This window comes from Camelus ferus, chromosome X (genome assembly GCF_009834535.1).
Source record: "Camelus ferus isolate YT-003-E chromosome X, BCGSAC_Cfer_1.0, whole genome shotgun sequence".
NCBI classification, from domain to species: domain Eukaryota; kingdom Metazoa; phylum Chordata; class Mammalia; order Artiodactyla; family Camelidae; genus Camelus; species Camelus ferus.
The window spans coordinates 60,169,665-60,197,470 of record NC_045732.1 but is presented as its reverse complement, the minus strand read 5'-3'; the positions used below and the strand labels follow the sequence as shown (position 1 = coordinate 60,197,470).

Here is a 27,806-nt window from a genome sequence, read left to right as displayed (position 1 = left end):
TCTTCGGAGCAGTCCCTCAGAGCGATCTGAGAGGACTCAGTCCTGGCTCAAGTCCTCCCGCCAAATAAAAAAACTCTCAACTTTTAGGCTGTGCATTTATTTCAGTCAACACTATGGAGGGAGTGAGACTGAATAATTACTCTTTTTCTGTGTTGTTTTATTTTATTACAGATTGTTCAATAAAGGTCAATTCCCTTTCTTCCAACCCCAATTCCTTAAATGGAATGATGGTTTGCTTTCTTTTGTAAAGAACTGAAGATACCTTAGAAATCATGTAGTCTTATTGCAGAGTAGGAAACCAAGGCAAAGCAAAGTTAAGTGAACTGCCAAAAGTCATAGAGCTAGTTAGCAATAGAGACAGACCTAGAAGTCTATTCTCATTACTCCCAACTCATTTTTCTAATTACCCTTAGCTCTTGTGGAGCAAAGAGCACAACATGCAATGAGCTATAATCTCTATATTACAAAGCATTAATATTCACATTTAAAAGGTAGAATGATTTTTAGGATTCACATTAAAATACAATGTTTCAGAAGTGCATAACAGGTTGTGTTCTGATTCTTTATGGAAAATAATGTGAATTCATTCTCTTCATTCCTAAACTTTCTTTTGACAAGTTGCATTCTCCTTTCCTAATTTACTTTTAACTTGTTGATAAGAGATTACATAATTAAGATACACATAAAATAGTAATACTATTTAAATCGCTGAAAAAAGGAAAGCATTCCTACGTTTTAGACATAAATTCATAAAATTCAGCCAGCCTTGAGGTTGGTAGTCAGAATATAGACCGTCAAGCAGTTTATCATTTCCTTTTCCTCACTTTAGAACATAAGCCACAATCAGCCAATTATCAGCTGTACTTGATAGTTCTCTGCTGCACGGGTCTGTTATACAACAGGTGCTTATTAAGGACTGCTCTAAGGTCAGTGGTAGAGCGCATGCTTAGCATGCATGAGGTCCTGGGTTCAATCCCCAGTACCTCCATTAAAAAAAAAAACAAACCAAAAACTGCTCTCAGCTCTCATAAAAATCAAAGAATATTGCAATTTCTGATTTATAATTTGCAATAAGAAGTCTAACAGTGAGAAGAATTAGTTTTTAAGCTTTATTTCTACTGCTGGTACACAGGGACAGTAATCTACTTATCTCCATTAGAATGTTGAGGATGACTTTTTAAATCGAATTTCAAAGACTTATTTACATATTAACTCTAAATTTTATTTATACTGCATAATCAAGATTAATTTGAAGTCTTAATTTAGCTATTTTTTTCACATATCAAATACAATTTAACTGAGAATTTTATTTCATTGTTCATTTGCTTGAATCATGGTTTCCAAATATATATTTTTCAAACCAACATATTTACATTGGTCCCATCGCACATTTGCCATTACTCCATTTCTGCTGAGCCTAGTGATAGAGAGACACTTAGAACATAGAGTAGTTGGTAGTGGTGGATAAGAGTTTAAGCCTTCAATGAATACAGATAATTTCTCAGTAGGGATTCCTATTAAAACCTAGCTTAAACCAAATGAAACTACCAGATCATATATAATGCCATTTTTCTTCTAGAATAATCATTGTTGTGACCCATCATGACAGTTCTTATATCTAAGGCTTTTCATAAGTCAACAATATTTATAATGCCTAATAGTTAATTAAGAACACAAATTGCTTTCTTTTCATAAGATTTTGAGTTGTAGTCCAAGAGACTCTAGACAATAGTCATTAAATATTTGATGCAGAATAATAACAAGGTTTGTGTATTCTGGCCATAACACTAAACAGAGCAGCCACATATTGCTCCTTATAATATGTAAATGGAAACTGTAAGCATCTGATTAAACTCCTTCTGGAAAGACAGTCCTGGGAGTAAATGGGAGCTAATCACACTCATTCCGTGTTTCACACACTATATGTGCCTGGGAATAAAAGTAAAGATGAGTTCTGGTTTTATAAAACCTTAAAATTAACTCTGCCAGTAATTTGAAAAAATTTAGGTAATTTACATAAGTTCTGAAAATTTGCCAAAGATATTCTTTACTATTCAATGAATACATGCAGATTAAACAAAGATATCTTGTAAGAATTCTGAAATATCTACCTGTTTATCATTTGTTCTCTGCTCTTATGTATTTTCTAATCTACTTTCCCAAGAAAAGGCCATTTATATTCTATAGTTAATTCATTATAGCCTACTGCTTTCATTGAAGTTCACGTTAGCAGAATATATTCATCAAAAACGATCAACTTGAAAAGATAGATGTAGATTCTGACAAGGAATAATTTATCATGGCTATGAACAGAGCTTCCCACCAACTGGACTGTTTGAGAGTTGGAAGATGAAAATGTAATGTTAGAGTACTCTGTTTTAGAAGTGATTAGAAAATGGAGAAAAATGAAATGAAAATCTGCAGATTTCCCAATATTGAACTTGATTACATTTTAAAAGTCTTCCCCTCCCTGATAACCATGAGGTTATAATGCTCAATAAAGTCACTGAATTACTTCTGTATACAGTGAAGAATTGTAGTTTTATAATGTGACCTACAAGGAGTAACTTGACTGACAGTGAGTAATTTAGATTTTCAGAAATACCATTCTCAGGGGAGTATAAGCTGTTAATCAATAGACTAACACAGTCAAGTGATTCGTGTTACACAATACATTTTTTTCACTCTTCATATACCATTTATAATTGTATATCATACAATATGAATTAATGTATTTGCAAAATATAGCAATGATAACCTTTAACTAAGTTTTTCTAGTAAGATATACACATAAGAATATACATGTGCATTTCAATTTTTATTGTATGTAGTAAAATTTAAACTACATCATTTAAAAAAACAAGCTATGTAAATTTAAGTTCACTGATACATTTCAGTTTTTGCAAAACTTAAATGCTTACTTTTAGAGTTAAACTAATGGTGGAGCATGTAAAAATAGCATAATATATGGTGATAACACTTCAATGAATATATGATTTCATGTGTTAATTTATTCAAAGGGAATATAATTTAAAACATATAAAATATAATGGAGGGCATACAGTGGAATAAAGCCGCTAAAAATAAAATTTTAAAAAATAGTTAAAAACAGTGGAAGAGGTAATGGTATAATATTAAGTTAAAAAATTGAAGACATCAACTATTTATGATCCAATTGTTTTAAAACCAAACCAAAAAACCCATCATATTCTAACACTTAAAAAACAATCGAAATAAATCACAGTGTCACACCAACATTTTAACAGTAGTTATGGCCAAGTGATTTTTATCTTTAAAGGTTTAATGTTTTTTATGTGAATAGTATTTTCTACAAATTTATAAGCATGTATTTATGCATGGGCAAAATAAATAAATTTTAAGTATTATATATATATAAAAATAGAGAGAGAGAGAGGCATGTGTGTTTGAGTGTGTTGCATGATACAATACTCAACATACAGTTTGACCCCCCTCAATAAAAGGTTAATAACATTTATTAAGAACCAACTATGTGCCAAATGCATGGTCTGCTATATTTCATGTGATATTTTATTTAACTATTATTGCAACCCTATAAAGTAGGTAATTTTTTTATTGTAACAGATGAGGAAACTGAAAATGAAGAGGTTATAGAAATGTGTAAGGTCACACAACTAATTAAGTGACTGAAACAGGATTTTTAAATACATTGCCTAAGGCTCAAAATCTTGTGCTCTTTCCATTTTAGCACAGTGCCTTCCCAATGATTATTGAGTGAATTGTATTAGGACTATATGACATTTCATCACTTCTTTCCTTTAAAACTAAGGATCAATAATGAACAAGGAAGAGAGATTTTAACTAGTGAAAATTCCCTCAGCAAAGCTGAGGGAAGGGTTAAATACTCTATTTTCATTATCTTTTAACATGAGAGAAAGTATATGCAAATCACTGAAAAGTAAATGCAATTCTAAAAGTTTTCAATAATCTTATTATATTGTCATTTAAAATGATAATGTTATAAATTTTACTTTGCTTCAGATTGGGAATATAGATATTGATAATCAGCCAGCAACATATTTAAAAGACATATTATCTATCTTGTAACTGGCCAGGTTTCTTTGAATGTTTTTTAACCCTTTCTCACTTTTATTATAAAATATTTTGTATAATTATAGCGCTTGAGGTCATATGCTCATTTCAGAATTCATAATACAATGGTGCTGGCCATGATGAAATCTTATTTAAAGATTCTGGGAGTTTAAATATAGCTTTTAAACAGTTTCAGAGAAAATTTTTAATATATCACTCATAAAAAACACAGTTCTTCTTGGAACCAACCTATAGTTTACTCTATTATTCCTCATGGATATTTCTTAGCCCTGGTGAATGTTGATTTCCAAGTCTGGCTTTAGGATATGTTAGAGTAATTCCAACAACCTTCAAAACATCATTGAAATCTACAAAATACAGAGCACTTTGAGAAACATAAAGAAATCAATATCACTGGGGTACAAGAATTCAAAAACAGTTGAAAATATTTTTAAATGCTTTTAAAAAGGGACTAGTTAAGGTTAAATGGAAGTTAAATGCTCAATTACATTAAAATATTTACTTTTAAAATATGCAACAATGAGGTGAAAGTACTTGTTTTAAATTTTTATGTAGTTGAAAAGTAGGCACATTTTGGAGGGAGCAAATAAAGTGTAATCAAGCATTAGTTTTACCATATTCCTCTGGGTAACAATGTATATTTTAAAGTGTAGAAAATATTAATTCAGGTTGTTCTTCAGTGTCTGTATTTCTAAGTTTGGATTTAATTCATCTAAATATGCTTAAAGAGATGTGTATACATCTGTTTGTTTAAATAACTCAATATTTGTTTGTAATTGTATTTTCCATTTCTTTCGACATTAATTACAATTCGAGAGGAGGTCAAGTTATCTCATTTTTTAAAATGAAATTTTAATAGAACCAGTTCATTTGTCATGCTTTTATATTAATATTTGGCCTTTGCACAGTCTCAGGTATATTTCACTTCACCATTTAATGCTTAAATAACATAAAAACATAGTAAATAATTCCATATTCTACTTTCTTCTATCTCCTGGAGTTCAGATAAATGCAGTGAGTGAATATAGCGTGGCAGATTAGTTTGGATTTTGTATAGCTGATTACTTAGTAATATTTAGACCAAAACAACAAGAAAAAGCTCGTTTTTTTGACTGAACATTTTCTGTTCATATCATTTGGATATAGACATTGTGTGCAAGATAACTTTCACCCAGAATAACTTTTTCAGAGATCTCTAGTATATCCAAAATGTAGATCTATTTTTGGTTAATATGAGCTAAACGTATATTTGTATTTTTAAAATGGCACATTTAACAAACAGCAATATTTATTAGTCATAAACAATCAGGAACATAGATCACATAATGCAGTATTTCAATTCTTTTTTCTTAATCCTGCAAATAATCCTTTCCCATAGATTTTCCAAAGCACTCATCGCAATAAGTATGAGTATAATTTTCAGACATTTTTTGGACATTTTTTTCATGCAAGTCCTCTGAATTATTTGCAAAATATCCAAATGTCTTCACACACATCTCCAAGTGCCTGCTGATTACTTTGAATTAATGACAAGTAAAATAAACTACATACTGAATGGAAAAATCTATCTGGCAAAGATTGTCCAATTTATATTTTAGTTGCTACCTTAAACATTAAATTATAATGTGTTCACATAAGCAATATTTTAATAAAAATTTAATTATATGATTCATAATTTCTTAAAAATTTATCCTTAAAAATGTAGCAGGGATAATTATATTTGACTGTTATTTGACATGGCAATTAACTAAAAAGTATATGTGACTAACTAATCAAGAACTATTAATCAAGTTGAGATACCACCAACTTCTCCTGAAGCTATCTGTAATTCTTTAATCAGTAAAACAAGTACAAATAAAACACAGCTCTACAGAATGGCAAACATGTTTTGATAGGAAGTTAATCATCTCAAATTGGTTCTCATCTTTTCTACATACACTCTAAAATAATACTTTTCTCATAAGTGTCAGTATGCTTTCTGATACTTTAAAAGTGATTTATCTCATCTGAGTCCAGTAAAACATGCCAAGTTACTCATGAGTTGAGTGCAATGGTGTATGGCCTTAATTCATTTTCATGCTTCTATATAGTACTTCAGGTACTTAAGCTCTGGTCTAATTTACCCTTTACTAGCCCCTTCCCCATGAACTCTATAGATAGTTTGGAAAATATTTGATATATTCTTTCATATTATGGTGTTAGTAACAGTATCAACTCTTCTAAGAGCATGTGCATTTTTAAAAGATGATTCATTCATCTCTTCATTCAGCAAATTGATTTATTTTCTACAAAATGTCGGGGGAACAGAACATAGAGCTCATAGGAAAATGGGTGGATAAGAAAAGATATAATGAATGTTTTGACAGAAGCGTGTTCGGAGAAAGGGCAATGCCAAGATTAAAGTGTGATATTTTGAATGATGTATATTCAAATATTGAGTCACCTGGGAAACACATATGTATTTAGGCAAAGGGACTGTCTAGACACCTCTAATGCAATAGCTTATAAATTAAGACTTCTTATCAACAATTATTTTAACTATGACAAGGACAGAACCTTGCTAAAATTGATTAAAAGCTATGGTAAGGTAAATGCTATGCAAAGAGTGAGCTGCAATTTTGTAAGGGACATTATGACTATGGAAATGCAGTAGTGCTTTTAGTTTAAGACCTCAGACTTCTCCAAACCTCAAGTACTGCCTACAATGAATTTTAAAATATTCTATTGAAGTCTCTAATCTGTACAATTCATATTTTTTGGGTTATATCAAAATCATAGTACTATCATATACAGGAAAATATTAGGCATTTTTCTGCTAAAATTTTAAGTCAGTTGGGAAATAGGTGAATTTAAAAAATAATTTTCTCCCCATCATAAACCTAGTGTTTTTATCTGGTTGCCTAAATACCATCATGATAGATCCTATATAAGTATCTGAGACAGATGCTAAAGGTCAAATATTTATTCCACCTTTTAGATTTTATACTTGAGTTAAAGAATCCCTTCCACCCCAAGCAAAGCCCCCATCTTATCAACTTGGCAAATCCTTTCTGCTGATTGGGCCACCATTTTCCTTTCTTTAAAAATGCAAATGTAGGGGGAAGGTATAGCTCAGTGGTAGGGTGCATGCCTAGCATGCAAGAGGTCCTGGGTTCAATCCCCAGTACCTCCACTAAAACAAACAAACAAACCAACCCAATTACCTCTCCCCCTCCTAAAAAAAGTTTAAAAAAAAATGCAAATGTAGAACTAAACACTCTGTAAGTTCCTTTCTGATATTAGTATTATTTAACATGGCTTTTCAAAAATTACAAGGCTCCTATCTTGTGTCAGATACTGTGCTAAGCACTTCAGAGACAAAAATAAATGTCACAAGAACCCTGCTATTAAGACCCTGACATTCTAATGGAGAACTCAAGTATGTAAACACATTATTACATTAGAAGGTGCTACTTCAAGAACTGAGGTATTTTTGAGGATTAAGGGAACAAAAGAAGGTCTAATACAGTATGGAAAGTTTGGTGGAAAGTGGAATATTGGCAGTGGGAAGGGCTGGCACACAGGCAGGAAAGTAAGGGTCCTTTGTAGGACCATTCATAGTTTATAGTTGGAGGAGAAAAGGACACACAGGAAGAGACAGGAAGAGATGACTTGGATAGAATGCAGGGGACAGATTATAAGATACATGAAGGTATTTCAGTCATTTCTTGTAGGCATTAAGGAATGTTGAAAAATTAAGAGCAGAGAAGTGACATTAAATTGAAAAATTAGGAGCAGAGAAGTACTTTTGTTGTGGGAGAATAGGTTCTTGCCTCACACAGGAAAGAATTCAAGAGTGAGGCATAGTAAAGTGAAAGCAAGTTTATTTAGAGAGATACACACTCCATAGACAGAGTGCAGTCCATCTCACTCAGCAGGGAAAACGGCTTAGGAGATACACACTCCATAGGCAGAATGTGGGCCATCTCAGAAAGCTCAGACGGAGAGAGACCAAGAGGTGTGGACATATTTAGTTTAAAGTAAAAGTAGATACACACTCCATAGACAGAGTGCAGGCCATCTCAAAAGGCAAGAAAGAGAGTGACCATGAGGTGTAGAGTTGTTAGGTTTTATGGGATAATTTCATGTGCTAATAAGTAGGAGGATTATTCCAACTACTTTGGGGAAGAGGCAAGGATTTCCAGGAAACACCCTACCCTCCCGCCTATTTTTTGACCTTTTATGGTCAGCCTGGGAACTGTCATGGCACCTGTGGGTGTTCCAGGAAGCTCAGGGTCTAATGGAAGTTGAATCTTCCACCATCTTGGTTCTCACCAGTTCCTCCTGTCCTTAGTTGCTGAGTACTTCCTTCAGTGGTTGTGCCCTGCCCCCTTTCTTCCCACTTCATTTTAAGATAAAAAATAGCCAGTTTATCTGAAATGGAAGATTATTGAAGGGGTGATAGCTGGATACACATCTTTGAACTATGTAATTGATATAGTCTCTTCTGATTTTAATGGTTTATTTTTTTTTTAAGTAGGCTAAGCCCGGATACTAGAGCACCTTGAGTGCCAGGCTAAATTTGAGTATATATTTATTTATGTAAGTACTGACTTTCAATATTATATTAGTTTGAAGTGTACAACATACTGATTCAAAATTTTTATACAGTACAAAATATCACCACAGTAGGTCTAGTTGCCACCTGTCACCATGCAAAGTTACTGCAATACTATTGACTATATTCCTGATGCTGTACATTATAACCCTGTAACTTCTTTATTTTATAAATGGAAGTTTGTACCTCTTAATCTCCCTCACCAGTTTCACTCATCTTCCCCACCCCCCTCCCCTCTGGTAACCACCAGTTTGTTCTCTGTATCTATAAGTCTGTTTCTGTTTTGTTATATTTGTTTGTTTTGCCTTTTACTTTCCACATGTAAGTGAAATAACATGATATTTGCCCTTCCCTGTCTGACTTATTTTCAAGTTGAGTATTTAGATGTAAATAATGCCAGGACTTTAGCTGATTTTAATTTAAGAACAATGGCATAAATAAAATCATATGTCATGAACAATGTTTTCTATTTTTCATAGTATGTAAAAAACATTGAGGAATAGAATGCAAAATGTTACTGAGTTTCCAACAAGTTCATGCTGTATAGCACAGGGAACTATATTTGATATCTAATAGTAACTTATGGTGAAAAAGAACATGAAAAGGAATATATGTATGTTCATGTATCACTGAAGCATTGTGCTGTACACCAGAAATTGACACAACATGGCAAACTGACTATACTTCAATAAAATACATATACAAAAATGTTATTGAGTTTTAACACTTAAAACATAATACTTAAAAAGAATATTATGTTCTGAGACACTCCCAAGTCATCAGACAGACGAGTTCGCTCTCCTCTGCTGTTGGGGGCACATTGGTGGAAAATGCCAAGAAGAATCAGGATAGCTGATTATTAAAATATGTTCTACTTCTAACATAGATTGTTGTATGATTCCAAGACTGTTCCTTGTTTATCTAACAGTGAAGACTTAGTGCTCATCACACTGGGATAAAATTGACTCTGAATCAAGAAGGAAATCTTTCTAGTAATGATAGATTGAGATATTGAATTTATCAAACTCCTATAATTTACTCTCTGTCACTTCTGCAACCCATCCATAGTTTAAATTCTGAGTAATGTAAAAGGTTGTTGTAGAGGTTTATCTAGAATTCCAGAAATGCATAAATTTCTGTTTGTGCCTCTTCTTTGTAACTAAGACAGAAAAAAATCTAGATATTCAAAAAATGTTTGTTGCATTACAACAGGAAAAATATCAACATTTTATTTAATAGTACATTTAATTCTTTAAAAAATTATATGTAGTACTATTAGTAGTATCCTTGGGTCTCTTTAGTGATATTTCAGTGAGATGATTTTGTTTTATTTATTCAAAAGCATAGATGTTCTTTATTCTCTCCTGCCATCATAAAAAGAATATCAGGGAAAGATTAAATAAATCACTAAAGTTGGGTTCAGATAAATCACAGAAAACAGGTGCTACTCAGTGTGAGAAATACATTTTTTCTTAAGTATTTTATATGGGAACTTAAAGAACCTAAATTCAGATATCACAAATTTGAAAATATTTCCTCAATTTCCATAGCTTCTCATTTTATCTATTATTCCAGAACTCATTTGCATACATTAAGAAACTGGGTTGAAGGTCAATATAAGCCCTGGACAGAGATACTTAATTTCAGATTGAATAGTGTTTCCTTCCATTGACCCCAAGTCACAATACTGTCTAAATAAGAAGCAAATAAAATGAGATGAAAAACCACTTCATGTTCAAAATGAAATAAATAATGTATATGAAAGTCTTTATAAACTGTAAATTATTGCTCTAAGATCAGGCAATATAATATATCAAATTAAAATTTAAATTAGGAAAGCAAAGTCAAATTACAAATATGTAATTTCCGAACTGAACATTACTGTGAGACTTGGTGATTACAGCTTAGTATTCCCCATAATGTAATGAAGGCAGAATTTTGGACCTCTATATCTCTGTACTTTGTCAGAATATATGAGTTCCAAAAATTTTTATTGTATCTAGTTCAATTGTTGTCAGATGTATCTGGTGCATGTTTTAAAATCCTGAGTGGTAAACAAAAAGGCAGCTACTGAATGGGAGAAAATATTTGCAAATGATATATCTGATAAGGGTTCAATATCTAAAACATACAAATAACCCATACAATTCAATGTCAGAAAAACAATTCTACTAAAAAATTGGCAGAGGACCTGAATAGACATTTTTTCCAAAGAAGACATACAGATGACCAACAGAGAAATGAAAAGATGCTCAACATCACTAATCATCAGGGAAATGCAAATTAAACCCACAACGAGATACCAACTCATACCTGTCAGAATGGCTATCATCAAAAAGACAACAAATAACAAGCGTAGGCCAGGATGTGGAGAAAAGGGGACCCTGCTGCACTTTTGGAAAGAATGCAAATTGATACAGTGTCTCATACTGGAAAACAGTATGGAAGTTCCACAAAGAATTAAAAATAGAACTACCATATGATTCAGCAATTTCACTCTTGGGTATTTACCCACAGAAAACAAAAACACTAATTCAAAAAGATATATGCACACCAGTGTTAATTGTAGCATATATTTATAATAGCCAAGATATGAAAGCAACCTAAGTGTCCATCCACAGATGAATGGATAAAGAAGATGTGATTATATATATGTGTGTGCATGTGTGTAATGGAATATTACTCAGCCATAAAAAAGCAAAATCTTGCCATCTGAGAAAATATGGACCTATCTAGATGGTATTATGCTAAGTGAAATGAGTCAAACAGAGAAAGACAAATACTGTATGATCTTACTTGTATAAGGAATCTAAAAAACAAAACAAGCAAAACAAAAACCAGCTCATAGATACAGAGAACAAATGGGTAGTTACAAGAGGATAAGGGGGTGGAAGTTGAAATAAGCAAAGAAGATTCAGAGGTACAAACTTCCAATTACAAAATAAATTAGTCATGGGAATAAAATATATAGCATAAGTTATATGGTCAATAATATGGTAACAACTTTGTTTGGGGACAGATGGTTACTAGACCTATGGAGTTGATCATTTCATAATATATGCAAATGTGAAGCACTCTGTAGTACAGCCAAAACTAATTTAATATTGTACATCAACTATATTTCAATAAATAAATAAAATATTGAGTGGTACAGTTTAAATCTGATTTTAATAAATGCAAATTACACTCTCTTTCCACACATTAAGGATATAGATTAGACATTTCTTAAGACAGACTGACCTTTCGGTTTCTTTTTTGACTGTTGCTTCACTTAATATAATTTTAATAACTGCGGTAATGCTTGCAACATTCTCTAATAATAGGTCAAACAGCACACTGAGAAAATATTTACTTTTTTTCCCTGTGATTTTATGAACAAACATTTCAAATAGAATTTATGTCATTTGGTGTTAGCTCTGTCATCTTTTAAGGGGACTACTTCTGATAGCATTCTGAGAGATAAGGGAAAGATGGCTGAAAGCAAAACTTGACATTGCAGTATTAGTTTTGGTTCACATTTCAGAAGGCACCAGCTTTAAGAGAAATTAATTTGGAGATGCTCATCAAATTATCACAGGTTTGACAAGATCAGCAAGTGTCATTGTGAACACTGGTGATAAGATGTCAGAGGCTAGATAAAGGAATAAAAAATAAATGAAAGTACAGGAAGGAACTGAGCTCTTTAAGGTTACTTTATAGATAGTGATACATAATTTAAACTTCAGTTGTGCAGGGAGGAGGAATCCAGACCTTTTTTAAACAAAGGCTTTTGTTGTTAATCACACATACTTACATATACTGAAGTCATTGGCACTTGATACAAATAGACTTGAGTTTTAATGTAATTTCTATACTACCAAATGACATTTTAAATGATGCTAAAATTCTTGCAAAGAGTTTACTATCTATACAATGGTGATGAAATCAAATATTTTTTGCAAAATCCAGTGTAATTTTTCTTATTTACAGGTGGAATTGATATAACTATGTAGCGGTGAAAGAATCAATTTAATACCAAGAAAAAGCTCATTAGAATAAAAATGACCAGCTACCTTTTTTTTTTTTTTTAATCAAGGTAAGTGTGTATCTTCTAAAAGACTCGACAGGGAAAACAACACTAAATGTCAATGTCAATCCTCATGATAACATAAGGTAAATAACTAGCAGCATTCTGAATGTTAAAGTGAGGAGGGAGGGACAAATGGAGGAAAGGAGGGAGGAAGAGAGAGAGAGAAAGAGAGGCTTATATTCACATTTCTTCTTGAGATTACAACCTCATCTTCCTGTAGAAACCCTAAGTGGGAAGCAGAATCTGCATTTAAATAGCATTTTTCCAAATAACAAATACTGCCTTAAGCAAAGTTAAAAAAAAGATCTGTTGTTATTTCACTATATTTTATTTTATAACCAATTCCTTTTATCACTAATCTCTCACCTTGTATGTCATTTTCTAAGTAGTTTATCAAGGAATCTTGACAGTGAGAAACTAACAGAGAAATCAACCATTAAATTTTAATGTTCTCGCCAAATCATCATGATGCTATTCTAATTCACAGACAGAGTTAACACTTCCTAATGGGGATGTATGTCAAATTTCTGATGGGAATAGTGCTTTCTAATAGAACTATCTAGAAGCTAGTTCTTTTTGGCTGGGTTTTCCTAAAGGTGCAATAAATATGCCCACCCTGAGGAGGAAAATTGTTGTCCCCCCACCCCAGCAGTGAGCGATGTTAGTGTTCCAAGAAAGACAATAAGACACTGTGCTGAGGTGAATTGTGAAGAGGCAGAAAAGAGAGCAGCAGATCAATTTTTGCAATTCGATCAGCATGTCCTTGTAACATACTAATTAAATGCTGATTAGAGATATGGAATCTCTGTGCTCCGGAAGCCATAGATCCAATATTAAGGAAAATAAAACTAAAGGCCACTTCCCTTTATCCCTTTTTCTTTTTTAAAGTGAAAAGCAATATTCTTGTGTAAATGGAGGGTAGTGATGAAATAACTGTATGGCTTGAAATATTGCAAGGAAATACAAAATTTCATCAGACATCCATATAGTTTTACATAGTTCTTAAATGTGGCGTCTCTTCTCCACTGAACAATGGATTTTTACTGTATAGTAACTTACTTTAGATTGAAATTGCATCTGTGATTTGTAAGAGAGGAAAATGGAGAATTGGCATTATCTTATTTTGGTCCTAATGTAACCCAGGACCTCATGCATGCTAAGCACGCACTCTACCACTGAACCATACCCTCCCCTCTGTCATTTTTTTGAAAGAGGAGAAAAGACTCTAAAATTGTGTAAGGCTCAGCCCACCACCTAATACCTTAACTGGATATTCAGCATTTCATTATCTGTTACATACTTTTAAAATAAAAGGAGCAGATCCATATCAACTGTCCCTGAAGGCAAGTGATAATAATGCTTCTACTCCCCAGCATATAATTTTGGAGAAAGAGATAACAGGGAAAATGTTACCTTCAAACCAAAGGCCTCAGGTATGACCATAATTTTATCTTCTTAAACTAAAATGTCTGAGATGCGGTCGGATCATGCCCCTAAACTCATACTACTGATTTTTCCATCACATTATGGGCAAGAGCCTTATTTAAATATATACACATGAGAACATCTCAGTGGATTAATTATCAAGTCAAGAATTTAACTCTTAAAGTCAGTGAGTCTAAAAATTGCAATTTTACAGATCTCCTTATCTGGTAGAGTAAGTATTTCCTATGTGGTAAGATATCACTCATCTTTGAAACAAATAAACCCTCTAAATTATAAATTGCTCTGGCAAAAATTGAGTATATGCTAAAGTAAATCCTCATAAACTCCATTGGTGGTTATAATACTCACAAAACTCACACGCTTATCATTATGACTTCTCTCTCCACCCTCTCCCATGAAGTATATCAAAAGGTGTAATGGCCTGTTTAGTCCAGGTCACCCCATGGAAGCATGCTTTGAGACAACAGGATCTCCCCAACTATACTATTAAAAATGCTATCCTATTCACTAATGTTTCTAACTACTTCTAGGAGTCATGGGCCATGGGTGCAGGTAGTAGGAAGATCTAGGTGCCAGTATACTCCTCCTGGGTCTTGAGGGATATGAGTCTGGATATATAAAATGCAGTAGTCTGGGCCATCAGGATAGATGCATCATCTAAATTGATTCTAAAATGTTCATTTCTACAAATTCTCCTTACTTTAAAAAACTGCTTCCATTATTAATTCACACCAACACATTTTCTTCATTAAAGATATTTCTAGAACTTGATGTGCAGGAAAGCTTTGATTACATTAAGACTTTAATTAAGATGAGTCTAAGAAAATCTAATTATTTTCACTAAATGTGTCCAACCCTCTGAACGAAAATAAACTCATATGATGGGTTTAAATGTTAAGATGTCTCCAATGGTAACTGTTCACATATGACAAGAACAAAGAGGGTAAGACAAGATAAAATACAACAAAAGCAAAAACAAACAAACAAAAAAAACCAAAGCAAAGCAAAATCGCCTTGTGTTGAATTCTCAGTGTACTTCCTTGGCTAATTAAATCTAACATAGCTTCAATAGCTTTTCTAGTCCCACTATTCAAAGAAAATAAATCAAGGACAAAGTATTCTACTGTACTCTTTGTTAAACATGGTCAATCATTTTCTTACCTCTTCTCCAAGCCTATATGCTTCCTAAAACCTATTTTGGGAAGAGAATATACTTATATTTTCTCCAAAGGTAACTTACGCAGCTAGGGAAAAAGCTAACATCCTAAAACAATACATCTATTAAGGCATTTTGCTATTCTACTTAACTAGTTTTTGGGAAAATGTGAAATATGTGGAATCATGCCCTAAAAAGAAAATTCAATAATGAAATTGTACCTACCTGAAACTCAGGGTTTTATTCTAATTACTTATGGAGGCCATAGTGATGAGATGTTTAACAGCTATCTATGCTGACCCCCTAAACCTACCAGTTTTATCCAAGAGGGAAATGAAATTGTGAGAGGTTGTTGCTTTTAAAATTTTCTCCTTCTTTTCCTTCCCTCTTTCCTTCTTTCAATTATCTACTGAAAGTTGAATCTATGCTATTTACAAGGTTTCTTTTTTTTAATCTTGGATATCTATGTTCTTATATATCTTTTACATATTTGGAAAATAACACTGGCTTTTGATGACTTCCTTAGATGATCTGAGTATACAATATCCTGTTCTAAGGTTTATATTATGGCCAAACATTTTTTTTTCAAAATGACTCTGATTCTTATCTCATGAATTCATATGACAGCTTCTAGCCTACTTAGAAAGTTTTAAAAAAATGAATTAGCTAGAGATTCCACTCTACTTTCTGATTAGTAGGGATTATTGAGAAATTAAGGATTGAAAACAAAGTCTATTACAATGTATATTCTTGACATATCTATACTTTTGGAATAGGTTGGAAAAAAAATGTTGATTTGAATAACTATTTAATGCTGTGTTGATAACTGTAAATCATCTTACCAGTATAAAACTCAATTTTATATAATATTTACCTTCCAGCAGTATTTAAATAATTTACATGTGTCTAGAGGGAATCATGGCATTTTTTAAAAACAAAGTTTTAAAAGTTAAGGGCCATTTTTTAAGTCTTTTAAAAAAAATTCTTATTTTTTTATTGAAGTGCAGTCGATACACAATGTTAGTTTCAGATGTACAGCAAAGTGATTTAGTTATACATACACATACATATATATATTTCCAGTTTCTTTTCCATTACAAAGGCCAACATTTTTAAGTTCTATAATTCATATTGTATGATCTAGAACTGCAATGTCCTGATAATCAGGAAACATTAAACTGAGTAATGATGTTAGAATTTTTTTAAAAAAAGAAACAACTCTTTTAAGTACCTGTGGAAAACAGATACTCCCACTAGTTTCTCATATTCTAAATGAAAAAAAAAAAAGGAAGTGTGTGGCTTTATAATCCAGACTTAAAGAATACTTTTTTTGAAAGATGAAATGACATGCTGAGGAATTTTGATCTCTTATGATGAATAATCCTGTTCAGGATCATTAATAACAGAATTGGTTGAAACACTTCATTTTTCTGCTGTACCATAGAGTATCTAGAAAGATGGCTCTCTGGAGAGTAAAATGATATTTTCTTTATTGCATTTTTAAAGAAGATCCTATATTCTTTTTATTACAACTGCATTGGACTTTGTAGATTTCTGCCACTTGAGGGGCTTTAGGTTTTTCACAGAGAATAGTAGTTACCAGAAAATAAATGACCATCTTTTTTTAATGGTAAAAGAATTCCATTTGTTGATATTATTTTGCATATATTCACAGAAAATAACATTGTATTCCTTCATCTCAAAGGAGACTGTTTTGTATCCCATGTAAAAATTGGTTTCAAATGATTTTCTCACAGATTAATTTTTTAAGAAACGTGTGTTAAGACGCAAAATTTTGGCTCTTATTATGAGCTCTTAAGAAAAAAAAACTTATGAAAATGTTATTTTTAATTTTAATTTTATTAAAATTCATGGACATTTTGAAAGGTGCTAATAGTCCTATTAGTTAAACAATGAAATATAGAATCCAGACACACCTTATTTTATTGTACTTCATTGCCCTTGGCAAATATTGCATTTTTTTCAAATTGCAGGTTTGTGGCAATCCTGCATAGAGCAAAGGCAAGTCTACTGGCACCATTTTTCCAACAGCATTTGCTCACTTCCTGTCTCTGTGTGACATTTTGTTAATCCTCACAATATTTCAGACTTTTTCATTATTATTATACTTCTTACAGTGATTTGTGATCAGTGGTCTTTGATGTTACTATTGTAATTGTTTTGGGGTGCTGCAAATCATGCCTATACAATACAACACACTTAATCAATAAATATTGGATAAATGTTGTGTGTGTTCTGACTGCTATACCGACCAGCCATTCCCCCATCTGTCTCCCTCTCCTTGAGCCTCCCTATTCCCTGAGACACAGTAATACTGAAATTCGGCAAACTAATAACTCTACAAAAGTCTTCAAGTATTTAAGTGAAAGAAAGAGTCACAGGTCTCTCTCTTTACATCAAAAGCTGAAAATGATTAAGCTTAGTAAGAAAGGCATGTGAAAGCCAAGATATGCCAAAACCTAGTCCTCTTGTGTGAAAAGTTAGCCAATGCAAGAGAAATACAAAGGAAAAGTTTTTAAGGAAAATTAAAAGTGCTACTCTGTGAACACACTAATGACAAGGAAGCAAAACAGGCTTATTGCTGATATTGAGAAAATTTTAGTGGTCTGGATAGAAGATCAAATCAATCACAACATTCCTTTAAACGAATCTAGAGCAAGGCCCTAACTCTTGTAAATTTTATGAAGTCTGAGAGAGCTAAGGAAACTGCAGAAGAAAAGTTTGAAGCGAGCAGAGATTGGTTCATGAGGTTTGAGGAAAGAAGCTGTCTCCATAATACAAAAGTGCAAGGTGAAGCAGCAAGTGCTGATGTAGAAGCTGCAGCAAGTTCTCCAGAAGATCAAGATGAGATCATTAAAGGAGGTGGCTACACTAAATATCAGACTTCAATATAAATGAAACAGCCTCATATGGGAAGAAGATGCCATCTAGGACTTTCATAGCTAAATAGGAGAAGTCAATAACTGGCTTCAAAGTTTCAAAGGACAGGCTGACTCTCTTCTTAGAGGATAAAGCAGCTGGTGACTTTAAGTTGAAGCCAATGCTCATTTACCTTTCTGAAAATCCCAGGAGCTTAAGAATTACGCTACACTTACTCTGCCTGTGCTCCATAAATAGCACGGCAAAGCCTGGATGACAGCACATCTGTTTACAATATGTTTTACTGAATATTTTAAGCCCACTGTGGAGATCTAGTTTTCAGAAAAGAAAGATTTCTTTCAAAATGTTACTGCCAATGTACCTGGTCACCCAAGAGTTCTGATGGAGATGGACAGTGAAATTGATATCCTTTTCATGCCTGCTAACACAGCATCCATTCTGCACCCTGTGGATCCAGGAGTGATTTCAATTTTCAAGTCATTATTTAATAAATGTATTTCATAAAACTACAGCTTCCATAGATGGTGATTTCTCTGATGGATCTGGGCAAAGTAGATTGAAAAACCTTCTAGAAAGGGTGTACCATTCTAGATGCCATTAAAAACATTCATGATTCATGGGAAGATATCAAAACATCAACATCAACAGGAGTTTGGAAGGAGTTGATTCCAACCCTCATGGATGACTTGGAGGGATTCGAGACTTCAGTGGAGGAAGTAATTGCAGATGTGGTGGAAATAGCAAGAGAACTAGAATTTAAAATGGTACCTGAAGATGTGACTGAATTGCTGCAATCTCATGATAAAACTTTAATGGATGAGATGGTGCTTCTTATGGATGAGCAAAGAAAAGTGGTTTCTGGAGATGGATTCTACTCCTGGTGAAGATGCTGTGAAATGACAAAGGATTTTGAATATTATATTTAGTTGATAAAACAGGGGCAGGGTTTGGGAGGATTGACTCCAATTTTGAAAGAAGTTCTACTGTGTGTAAAATGCAATCAAACAGTATTGCATGCTATAGAGAAATCATTTGTGAAAGGAAGAGTCAATTGACGTAGCAAACTTCATTGTCATTTTATTTTACAAAAATGCCAAGGCCACTTCATCTTTCAGCAACCAGCACACTGATCAGTCAGCAACCATCATCAAAGCAAGACCTTCCACTAGCAAAAAATGATGGTTTGCTGAAGTCTCAGATGATGGTTGGCATTTTTTAGCAATAAAGTATTTTTTAAATTAAGGTATGTGTATTTTTTAGGGATAGTGCTATTGCACACTTAATACACTACAGTATAGTGTAAACATAACTTTTATATGCACTGGAAACCTCCTCAAAATTCATGTGACTTACTTTATTGTGATAGTCACTTTATTGTGGTGGTCCAATTCGAAATAGTTATGAACTATACCTCTATAGTAATACAGAACATGTTTAAAGTCAAAATAAAAGTTTGGGAATTATTTGAATTAAGATTTGCATTTATAGGCAGAACCACAAGCAAATCACAGGGCTTATTTACCTCCTTATGAAAAATTACTTACTGGGATGTCCTAAAATTGATGCAGAAATAATATTTAATGAGTTCTTTTCAAAAGGAAGGTATATCTATTCAATGTTAAAACAGCAATTTAAAAAGGACAATTCAATAAAATAAGTTTAGAATCTCAGTTTAATTCATTATTTTAAGCTAAATTTAGTCACATATTCATTTAATCGTAATTGTGTAGGGTGAAGATGCACTTCATAAGAATTATACAAAATAAATATAAGCCGACATATCCTTGAGGGAGAAGTAAGATAAGTTCTTGAGAACTTTTTAAATTAGAAAGCATATGTGTGCTTGACTGGGACATTGTGCTGTACACCAGAAATTGACACATTGTAACTGACTGTACTTCAATTTAAAAAATACTAAAAAATTTTTTAAAAATAAAAAATAAAGCATATATATATTAAAATAATTTTAAGTATAGCATTTTATAGTCTTCTAATGATAAGAGTGGTAGATTTTTTAAAAAATTCTGTCCTTTTTTCAAAAGAAATAAAAAACTTAAGGAAACAAAATCTGAGAAATCATGGAAAACTAAAGGGCTCATATTGAAAAAATGGCTTTGCATTTGAGTAATAAGCAGCATCATAAAAATGACAGGAAACCCCATTTGTATCACAGATAAGCCATATCCTTTATTACAGGATGCTGGGTAAAAGGCTGATTATGTTTAAATAAAATTTCAACGGTAAATTTATAAAAATTGTGCCATAAAATGTTGTCTAGTATTATTGATATATAATTTCCATAGGGTTATTTATTTTTAACAGACATATCAGGTCCATAAAAGTAATTTAGAAATAAAAATATAAAAATATAAATTAGATTATATCATCTAATCAAATATGAGACAATTAGAAGTTGAAGCAAAGACAGGAATATGAGCCTGTATTACCATATAGTACCAGTAAGTACCACATTTTAAAGTATGACTTTATATAGAATGGTCTTAGGTTAACAAAAAATATCTTCTCAAGTCTCTCCTATCCTAGAACTGTTCTGCATAGAATTGACTAAAGCTTTTACCTTCTCAAAGATATCATGTTGGTTGGGTGAATAAGATACATCTCAGAGGTTCATCCTTTAAACTTGATGTTCAGTCATTATCAAGTGTTTTGCTTTATCGGGTGTGATAATGCGGCTCCTCTGGTGAGTTTGTGTTCCCCATAATCTTTTTTATGTTAACATTTCAATCTCCCCAGAAAAGTTTCATCTCTATGGATCTCACTGGTAGTGAAGTTATGGTAGGTGTCCCACATTTTTAAAAATACAGAACAATAGGATATGGTGGCTTAGCAGTTTCAACAAAGGATTTGAGTAGCCTCATCTATTTCACCTCAATAAGAGTACTTAATTTCTTTCGGAAATTATCTGAACAAATAAGAATATTCACATATCACTATGTAATGAAGATTCCTAATAAAATTTGGTGTTAATATTAACAAATCACACTCCTCCCACAATCGATCTGGTACATATGTTGAAACCATGGCAGCTATTATAAATCTTTATCTTCACAAAATAGTAAAGAGTCATATTAGGATTAATCACTGAAAATTTCAATATTTGTAATCATTTGGCTTTGCTATACAGCTTAGTAAGGAGAAGATTAGTGTTTTTATCTGTTCTATAGTCTTTTGACTAAAGACACACAATATCAATTAATAAATTTCTCATCAGGAAATGCCCAGTTGTACTAGCTAAAATACTACTCTTGAAACATTACTGTCCTAAAAATAACTTCTAAGAAGCTTGTACAATTGTTTTCATTATATCATGGAGATTATTACACTACATTTCTTAAGGAGCCTACAAGAAGTTCAGGAAAGCTTAAGAATATAATATGAATATCTTTGTTTAAAAATTGGTTGTCAGAGCTCTAAAGCCTGAGTCTAATAATTTATTATAATTGCAAAAGTCTTAGTAAGAGACATGTAAGTATAATTTTTCCTTTTGCCTACTATAGATTATAAAAGTATTTACACTAGATAGTGAGCTCCAGGTTATAGTAACTAAAGAAGTGTCAAATTTATGTGATGTCATTAGTAGGTATGGTCACCTGCTTCAAGTCTTACAAAATCATCACCTTTTCAAGATGCCTACCTAGATAGGCCTATTTAAAACATAACCTGACCTGCCCCTAAAAATTAACTTGGAAACTCCCTACCTCTGCACTACATTTTTCCATAGCTGGCATTTGTCACCTTCTAACATATTATGAAACTATTTCTTAAGTTGATTGTTTATTGGCTCTCTTTTACCACTAAAATATAAGTTCATAGAGGGCAGAACATTTTTTTTTTTTTCTGTTTTGTCCTCTGACAGAACTCAGCCATCTAACAGGGCCTGGTATAGAGCATGAAATAAATATTTATTAAATACATTTTTATTATACATTTAAAATTACATGATAACATCAGAAGTATTAGGGCTATATTTTAGTATTATTCATCTTTTTTATTTTTCCCTCCTAAAGACATTTTATTAGTATTGTATCTTGACTATGATATCCTTCTCAAGGCTTGAAAACAAACAGCTCTTTCCGTTCTAATCAGTTTTTAATGTTTAAAAAAAATGTTTAATGAAAAAAGAAGGAAAGCAAACATTTCCTTGCTAAATATATTACTCCTCAATTTATCTTGAGTTCCTTTAAATGTATTCTTAAACCTCACTGCATCCTAATGTGAACATGTTTCCACTTTCTATTTTGTGTCTTACTTGATCCTAATCTGTATCTTTTCTTCCATTTCTACTATTTCTTAATTTCTTCTCCTCAATCTGACTAAACATACCTTGTCTCCACTGTCTACTTTCATATAGGCTTAAGTGCAACATAGATTTAGTTGATGAGAGTGACAGTATGGTATTTGTTAGTATATTGTCTTTAGTAAAGATTTTTTTCTTTAAAAAAATGAAGGAAAGTTAGAGCTACTTGTCATATTTGAATAGCAAAGGTGTTATTATGTCTCATTTCTTAAGGAAAAAACAAATGTAACTGAAATTTAGCTTAATTTAATCATCTCTATCTGAAAAGAGTTTCCTGTTGCTGTCCTCATTTCTCTTTTATTGACCACTTTAGGAGAATGAACACGATTTTTTATCAATAGCAGTCTTTATGGACAGCAGCTAAATAATGGAGACTTGAAATACAAAAGGACAGACCAGATACTCTAGAGGCACTGCAGGGGCTACCACAGTTAAAATGTATTTCTCTTGGTATATCTTTCTTTCATGAGACTCCATACACTAGACCTTATTTTCCCCAGTGTCTACTTTGTCCCTGTACTAGGTTAGCATGATTATTGAGGTGCCTCTATGGTATCATTACTAATACATTACTGCAGCATGACAGAAAAATCTCATTTATCCTTGGAATACCAATGAAAAATACGTATTACATTATCCACATTAGTGAAATTAATAAACTCAAAGATCTTTTCATTTCCAGTCCCTCAGGCACACTGTTAGGCCATGATCTTTCATGATTTTCTCTCTGAAAAAGATAATTGACTTTATTTTTTTCACAGTGTAAGACTCTCACTAAACTTAGCAAAGCTCACAGCCAAGAAAGATTACATAAATGGGTCAGTTGCTTAATATGAATACTTTTCAAGTCAAGGCCTCTGATATATCAAATATTGTCAAAATAAGATTTTTTTCAGTCTTAGTACAAATGTTTACCTGCTTATTACTATACTCATAAAAATCTTCAATTTTTCATAAAATCTGGTTGAGCAAATTCTCAGAGCATGATATATAATGTGTTAATAGCAAATAAGCTGGCTTAAGCAAATAATATGTAGGAACATATTTATGAATCAAACAAGTAAATTCACTAAGGTTATACACACAGCATTAAGATCTTCTTCAGAAAATAGCACATTTCTGTCAATGATTTATATCACAGAAAATTATACTCACTTACAGGGGAAATAACTTTCACATCTAAAGTTAAAAAAATTGACAACACTGATATTCTGCTAAAAGATGTAGCTGTGGCATTTTTGATAATACCTATGGATGCCTTACCCTTTGCTTTTGGTGTACTGGGGATAGAGTTTTCTTTTCAGAGGTAAATTTAAGACATTACATTTAGTCCTAAATCCTTAAAAGAAACCTCAAAGGAGTTGAATTAAGACTGTGTGTGTCTACATATTTTAAAATTGGCACTTTACTCCTACTAAATTGATCTATCTATCTATCTAATTTTGACTGAAGGAAAACTTTCCATTTCTAGTGTTTTTCTCATATGTGGGAATGCAACAGATGTGTTTCTCTCAACATAAGAGAAATAGTTTTGGAGAAAATGCATTAACTTGAGAATTAAATATATATATATATATATATATATATATATACATTCTACATCTACATTTACTACCAATATTGGCACCAGTTGAAATTAGCACCATTTATATTACTTTACATCCATGGAAGGATAAGTTAAAATGCTTTACTTAGAATTCTGTGACCAACATGATGACTACATCAGATGACTCCCTGACTAATATAATTGTTTCTATGGTAATATGATGTCAAGAGAGACCAAAAAAAAAAAAAAAAAAAAAAAAAGAGAGAGAGAGATAAAAACAGTTGCCTAAGTGATATCATATTATATCCTGGGTTTTTTTGGCTAGTCCTTCTACACCCTTTTAAAGCTCTGCAATCTTACTCTTTAAGCACAGAAACATTGTGAAGCATTACTGTGACTTATATACTAAAAGACCACAGAATCTTTGAAAAGAACATGCATGACAAAGTATTAAGAAAGTGCTAAACATGCTGGAAGCATCACTAGCAACCATCTCTGGAATTTCTCCTGCCTAATAGCTATAGATTGTATCTACTACTGGGCAAAGGTTTAATATTCTTTTGAGTTGGCACACTGACAATAACGTGGGGCCTGTCGTGATGGGGAGGGATGCTCTGTCCCCCAGGCTTCTCAAGAAGGTCTGCACTTGCACACATTACAGGTCAAAGGAGAAGTCAGGCTAATTTTTCAAAATAGTCAATATTCAAATGATTTTGAATCTTATTGGAACAACTTCTACTCCTTCCATAGATGAAGACTAATTAGGAGGTCTAATATGTACCTTAAATTTTAGGTTCAAAGAATAATAGAGAAAACAAAAATATTCATCGTTTCTCTTTGAGGACCACCTGAGTTGAAAGCTAATTTTCAGGTCCAAAGGTTTCTTTTCTTTTTAGAGGAAAACATGGTGGCAGAGTATTTCAAACCACTTGTGTAGATATCCTTAAGTCTATTACACCTATTTTATTTACAAAACCCTGTTTCACAAAAAGGATCAGTCCTCGCTAAAGCATGGTATCTTAAAGAGAAGTTCTTTGACTGTACATTGCTAATAAATCCTTATATAAGGTAAGTTTCAATTATTATTTCTACCAAATCTAGCTATCAGCAATGATGGACACCATGATTGGCTCAAGCTGTACATACTTCCAGTTTTCCTTTTTCAATCACAAACATAATAGGTCTTACAACCTGTATTTATTTACATTTACTTTTTGAAAAGTTAGCTCTCTTTATTAGCATTCCGTACACCATACTTGAGAAAATGATAGTCTCCACTTATTTGTCTTTGAGTCCGCTAATTCTATTTTCTTTTTCTTCAACCAGTGAAACCCAGAGAAAGGATTATGATCTGTTTTGGCTACTTATATCTAATTGTGCATGATTTTAAATTAATTAATCCTCTGCATATTCATTGTCATCCCAATGCTACCCTGGACAAGACCTTAGACTAACTATGGCTCATGTAGATGTTCTTTCTTATTACAGTAGAAGGGCTCTAGTGCATTACCAAGATCCATGAACAGAAATAAATAACAGAGAAATAAAAATTTGGAAAGCTCTAAGAGTGGTAATGGCACTAAACGATACATATAGTATACATACATACATCAGTGGACTGTGATTAGCGTTTCTCTGGAAGGTATCTCAGCCGTGATCTGCTGTTAGAACGTTCACAGCCATGGAATACATCTAAATTAATGCTCGAAACCCTGACTAATGCATTTAGTATGAATAACCCATCCAAAAACAAGCAATGGTGTTTTGCTCATTACATCAACTCTGATTGCACACTAATCACTGCCTATTCTGTAAACATCAATCCAACTGTGTTCTTTTCTCCTGATTTCCTTTTTAAAAAATTCATTCGTCCTATAAACACATAAAAAGGGCAGCTTTCCACAGTGTAAGTATAATGCTTTAGGAAAAAGTGGTGCATTAAGAAGTTCTACCCTTTAATCCAGCCAGTGATCTAAATCTAACGTGGCACTATTTTTTTAAGGTATGTGGATCTGATTATTGTATCATTCAGTGATTCTCTCTGTAACCTTGATCAATCCTGCACTAATCTTTCACTGATCAATAATGGAATAAATGTTAGGGTTTAGGTTGAACGTAATTTTCTAAGTCTCAGTGCTGACGCTCTTTATTTTATTACTGGTGTTACATGTACCTTTGTAGGTAGTGGGTTTAAGGATAAAGACCACTGAATGTTCTCCTTTGTTCTACCCGCAAAGCAAATGTTACCTCTTCTTTTCTCAGAGACTTTAACATTATAATTCAACTTATTAAAACATGGAGAGACATAGTCTTGTCAGAGTTAAATGAAAATGGGTTAAACTGGAATTTCACTAAGAATTCCCTACAACCTAGGACTCATAAAATATATGTGCATTTTGCATGTATGTGTATGTCTGTGTACATGTGTATAATTCTAATTGTCTTAAAAGGAAACTTCTTTTTAATTTTGTGAGATGCATTCTGTGATTCCTTCTTCTTGGAAAAATAATCAAATTCCTTCAACCAACTCAAAAGACCTGTTTTTACCACTAGTTGCACAGTTACCAATCTCATTCCTCTTTTGATTAGTATCTCAGGCTAGGAGAGCATTTAGAGGTAGTTCTCACACTCTCCTTTCACTTTCATCCATTCATCTGGGAATGGGGAATGGCTTCAACTCTCAAACGTTATCGGGAAATCTATCAGACTGTGGTCCATTTCATTCACTCATGCATTCTTGCACTCATTCATCATAAATCAATAATTCGTTTTTAAATATGCTTGGCATTACTGACTGAAAGGAGGGAACTTAGTTTTAAAAGTGAAGTACAATTCAGAGATTTGCATTAAAAAATTTACTTGGGTCTTGAAGGGACGCCCTTCCGAAGAAATGGTCAGTTAATTTAGACAACTTCTTTTGGGCCAGATTCTTGAACAGCTGAATACATTTTACATATATATCTTTTTAAAAGTGTTTTCTTTAAGTGTAGGGTCTGATAAATTTTTTAAAGCAAATTAATTTTAGGGCTAAGTTCTCAGCCTATATTAAATATTTCTAGGCTGTCTATCAAAATGTCCAGCATTTAAAATAGGTTATAAGCTTTCTGAAGACACTGGAGTAATACCATGTGTAACTAAAATAGAAAAAAAAAATGTGCCTAGTGATTTCAAATATCCTTCATGAGAAAATGTACTCTTATAATACTTTTAAATGAAGACACTGATTTCATTTTTATATATTACATTAATTTTTAAAATATCTTCATTTATGCATGTGATCTGTCAGGCATTTCTATGATTTATGACAAAAATACTTCAATCTTGAATTCTATCTAATAAGGCACTATATAAAACTCCCTTTCAAGCTTTACACTCATCAAAGGCATTACATCAGATATTACAATGCTTATTTAGTTAAGTATATGAAAATTTCAATAATAATGTAAATATTTTAAAAGTATGCATCTCAAATTAGCCACAAATGAAAACCAAAAAGTTCAATTTTTAATTTTTACCAGTAGAATAAAACACAATTTTTTTCACTTGGAACTAAACATACGCATGCATTGGCTATCTTTCTGATTAAAATCTACTCAATTTATTTGTTTACCATATGACTTCAGGATTTTCCAGTAAAAAATGTCTTTCTGTCTCTAACCAATTCTGTAGCATAAAAGCTCT

General features: G+C 32.4%; 1 protein-coding gene and 1 long non-coding RNA gene across 6 annotated transcripts in view; both read right to left on the bottom strand.

The window, feature by feature from the left end:
• The window catches only part of PCDH11X (protocadherin 11 X-linked), a 542,639-nt gene that overhangs the window by 20,480 nt on the left and 494,353 nt on the right, over positions 1-27,806 (bottom strand). The window contains exon 6 of one of the 5 annotated variants that reach the window (XM_032475986.1): positions 19,030-19,150. The exons of the other annotated variants lie outside the window; for them this stretch is intronic. Coding sequence (XP_032331877.1) covers positions 19,071-19,150 — 80 coding nt within the window. The 3' untranslated portion in view covers positions 19,030-19,070. The remainder of the gene's footprint in view (positions 1-19,029; positions 19,151-27,806) is intronic. 5 annotated transcript variants of the gene reach the window in all.
• On the bottom strand, positions 23-18,237 carry LOC116662243. The gene is made up of 3 exons (XR_004318266.1): positions 18,089-18,237; positions 11,922-11,924; positions 23-35 (listed from the first exon to the last, which is right to left on the bottom strand). It is a non-coding gene; the product is annotated as an uncharacterized LOC116662243 (long non-coding RNA).